Source organism: Pundamilia nyererei, unplaced genomic scaffold, assembly GCF_000239375.1.
Source record: "Pundamilia nyererei isolate P.nyererei 1_Seehausen unplaced genomic scaffold, PunNye1.0 scaffold00262, whole genome shotgun sequence".
Taxonomy (NCBI): Eukaryota; Metazoa; Chordata; class Actinopteri; order Cichliformes; family Cichlidae; genus Pundamilia; species Pundamilia nyererei.
Genome location: NW_005187663.1, coordinates 709,493 through 713,692, shown reverse-complemented (window position 1 = coordinate 713,692; position 4,200 = coordinate 709,493). Strand labels below are relative to the sequence as shown.

Genomic DNA, 4,200 nt, shown 5'->3' with positions numbered 1-4,200 from the left:
ATTAAATGTCTTTTCATGAGACTTTGTGGAGTTCCAGAATGGAAGAAAAGCTAAAGCGAGGTAATTTATGTAAAGACAAGTGATAATGTCAAGCTTTATCACTTTGATAGTCTTTGAGATAATCGTCTTCAAATATTGCATCAGATTTCACATGTAAAAGGTTTCAGGTATGCCTCTTTGCTCTAAGGCTTTTATCCAGTTCACCTTTATATTACATTAAGCAGGGACTCATTGTTTTTTCTTCCCACAAAAAATTGAGACACGAAATATACAGTCAACGTTTTAATATTACACTGTAAAGTCAAACTTTTATAACCCAATAATAAAATTCAAATTATTCACTTATCAATGAAAAGTACTGAAGGAAAAAGCTTGTGTGTAATTAAATTGTTATACTATATCTTAATGTACTATAAGTAAGATCCATTATTTTGAGAAAAACGACTGCCTTTATTATTTTATTAAATTATAACTCTTAGTTTGTCTTAGTATACACGCTATCCTGCCGTAGGTTATTGAAATGTATGCATTTGCTTGTGAGCTTTATTTAAAATACTCTTAAGTAGTTATCACGTTCATTGTAATGTACAACATGTAACACAACTGCAGTTTTAGATTACTGTTCATTTCTTGTTGCTGTGGGAACTAGAATAGCTGTCTGTGTTGTGATTTTTTTTTATGTTTTTTTAAACAGGACATTAACTCTTTCGTAATTGCTCTCGACTTAATATTAGTTAAACTTTTAGACTTCTGCAACATATGATGAGTTGCCACAGATCACACCAGCATCTTCATAGTGGGCACAGTTATGTGTCCCCACACCAGCATGTCTGCAATCTAAAAGGCTGGATTCAGTGCCTACACACTTAACATCATCAAGAAGAATCCGCAAATCCTTTCCCTCACCAAACTCAGAGTTCTTAGCTGCTTTCAGAGCATGTTGGAAACCGAGCTGCCGGCAAACCACTCTAGCATTGACAAGGGTCCACAGGTCATCACACACGGTACCCCATTCCCCATTAATGTAGATTTCTACACGTCCACGGTCACTCCTGGAATCCCCAACCAGTCTCACTGCTCCCGTCTGGATGTGAGGTGCACGTTCCAATTTGGATTTATTCTTCCTATGCCGGCCTTTACGCCTTGAATTTTTGGTTGGTTTGGAAGTACCTGTGGCTGGTACAGGAGTAATCACGCCTGCTCCTATTTCACCTCGATGATCACTTAGCTCTTGGTGCCACTGATAGGATTCAGTGGATTGTGGCTCAAAGTTTTCATTCGGCAGGTCAATGCCAACCAGCGCTAATGGAAGATCATGAAACAATATAGACCAAATGATATTATAAAAACAGCTGGTTTATCATTTCAGTTTGTGTGAAGAGAATGTGTATGTGAACTCACTTTCTTGAGGAACAAACTTGATGAGATTGCTTTTTACTCTCACTGGAAGAGGGTTGTAGTGGCACTGTCTTGGTGGAGCACGTCTAAAACACAATGACAAATAACTGTTTATTGATAGATTCTCTGTTTATTCTTATTTAACCGAGCTCAAGATCAGACACGGTGATAAAGGAGGAGTTAGGTTCCTTTTATTGCTTCTCTTTGCCGTCCTTTAACATTTAACATTTATTGTCCTTTTGGAAATTGACCATACCAAGGAATCATTGTCGTCTGTGGAGGCCGCCATTGCACTGACTGCTGTGGTTTTAGAGGGGTCTGCTTTAAGGCAGTCGTGAAATTTCCTCCCCATATGAACAGCAACAATTACTAAAAACTACTCTTCCATCTATTTACTGACTTCTGTTATTAATTAATAACCTGACATTAATAACCTGAATTAATCTCCCAAATTAATTAATCTTTCTCAGTGATTACATTCAAATTTACACCTAAACTGTGTCATTTGTTAGAATGCAACATCATAAGGTTCAACTGGGGGAAAAAAAAAGCTAAAATCTCTCCACTCACCAGAAAAACATGTAATGGGCATCTTGAGGCACCAAATTTTGACTGTCTAGCTAATCAGATACAATATATTGTGAAGCCCACAACTCAAGAAGAGAATTAGAACAAATACATTGTAATCACGTCAAAGGACTCACACTCCATCAAATCTTCAAGTTAATACACTCATGTTAGCCTCTAATCTTTTTCAAAGTTTCTGATTAGACAACAGAAATGTTCTTTACTACCTGCAACTAAAAAACACAACTAAGAAGAGAATTCCTATACTTCACAACCCCACAGATCTCAACTCTTTCTCCAACAAACAAACAATAAAAAACATGAGCACAAAATCAATATAACTATTTGCAAATGAAAATAAGACTTCAAGAGTGGATTTTCGGACATGGATTTCTATGAGTGCATTTTTGCCTACATTTATTCTATAAGTCCATGACAAAAATACCAATTTACAACTGAATTGACAGAAGTTGAGACCTGCAGCTAAAGATGAGGCACTGAAACGGTTTATATAAGAAACAGAGAAAAGTCCCAGGGCTGCTCAGTCACTAACTAATGTTACCATTAGTTAACGTTATGGTGGTGAGGCTGGATTATTGTATATGTGCAAAGAGCACATGTTAAACTTTGCCAAAAGCAGAGTTCCTGTCTCTCTCCACATCTGTAAGCAGAGTAACACCAAATAAAAAAAACCGAAAGTGCACTTCAACAATCCCTCAGATTGACTGCAGGAAGATGCATTATTGAGATTACTGAAAATGTTCTCACTGTATTTTCTACCTTTCCATCCCCTGATACAAATGACTGGAAATATTTTGGAATCTTGATCACAGGTCTTGATTAATAGCATGCACATGTGGGCTGTCAAGTAGCCAGGAACGCTTCAGTGACTGAATCTCACTGAATCTATATCTATGTACAGATGTTTCTCTGTACCTGACAAAAGGAACTAAACAAAAATAATGGTACGTGGAACAGTGTGGTTATACTTTCTCCACAAATATGTTTCTCCCTCTAAACAACCTGTCATTGATTCAGGTGAGTTTGCCTAAATTCATATTAATTTCATTTAAAACAAACTGAAAATAATGAGTAATTCTATCACTCACCTTGAGGGATCGATGACTTTATAAACGACTCCTGAAGGTGATGTAGCACTTGGTATTGCAGTGGACATGAAGTAAAGCTCACCTGAAATGAATAACATATTTAAAGAATATTACACAAAACATTCATTTCAACTGCTTAAACCAGCTAAAAACACTACAGGAAAAACATTAACTGTGAGATTGTGAGATGATTCGTTACCAGATTCATCCTCAGCAAAGGAGATAATGTACTGGTGATAGTTGTTGATAAGTCCAGGAAAGGCACAGGTTAGCCCCATCCCCATACATATCTCGTTGTATTTCCAGTTTCCTGTTGTTTTGTCCTCCTGCAGGCTCATCAAACGCCTGGAACATAAATAAAATCTATGATTTCTAATGTGTAGGCACTTTGTGTGTTTTTTGTGTTTTTAATTTCACACCCCTTAGTACCAGTTACTTCTGCATTTTTAGAGTACTTATGAATTCCTTCAAATAACTATAGTACATTTGGTACATTGCACACTGGAGTTTTGAATAAGAAATGAACGATACAGAAGACCTGATATTGACCTCTGATAGTGAAAAGATATGGTTGTTACAGGGACTAGAAAGAGAGAGGCCTGGACTTGGACACCCCTGTCTTAGACTATTTAAAAGTAGAATGGGAGGCAAAGCCTTCAGCTTTAAGGCTCGTCTTCTCTGGAACCAGCTCCCAGTTTGGATTGGGGAGACAGGCAACTTTTCTACTTTTAAGATTATACTCAAGACCTTCCTTTTTGATAAAGCATATAGTTAGGTGACCTTTTTTAGGCTCTAGTTTAGGCTGCTAGGATGATGCACCCATGGTGAGTGAAGTATTTTTCCTTCACTCACCTTTTCAAGGTTCAAGGTTCTTTATTCGTCACATGCATAGTTATACAAGTATAACACAGTGAAATGTAGCCTGACACGCTCCTCGACTTGTGCAAAGGGGGGGAGAGAGGAAGAAGCAAGCAGGTGAATTCTGTACATTAAGTGAATTAAATAAGAATAGACAATCTGAACATTTTACAAAATAGACAATATGAACATATTTAACATTAAAGGAATTTGAAATGTACTTTGTGGGTTTAGAGCAGGGGTGTCAAACTCAAATACACAGTGGGCC

At 37.1% G+C, this 4,200-nt stretch overlaps 1 protein-coding gene across 1 annotated transcript in view; it reads right to left on the bottom strand.

Moving 5' to 3' along the window:
- Positions 1–742: 742 nt before the first annotated feature.
- Positions 743–4,200, bottom strand: part of hhipl1 (HHIP-like 1) — a 17,718-nt gene continuing 14,260 nt past the window's right edge. Inside the window, exons 6-9 of the mRNA XM_005750126.1 lie at positions 3,274–3,419; positions 3,075–3,156; positions 1,402–1,484; positions 743–1,302 (exon numbers count right to left, since the gene is read on the bottom strand). Coding sequence (XP_005750183.1) covers positions 743–1,302; positions 1,402–1,484; positions 3,075–3,156; positions 3,274–3,419 — 871 coding nt within the window. The remainder of the gene's footprint in view (positions 1,303–1,401; positions 1,485–3,074; positions 3,157–3,273; positions 3,420–4,200) is intronic.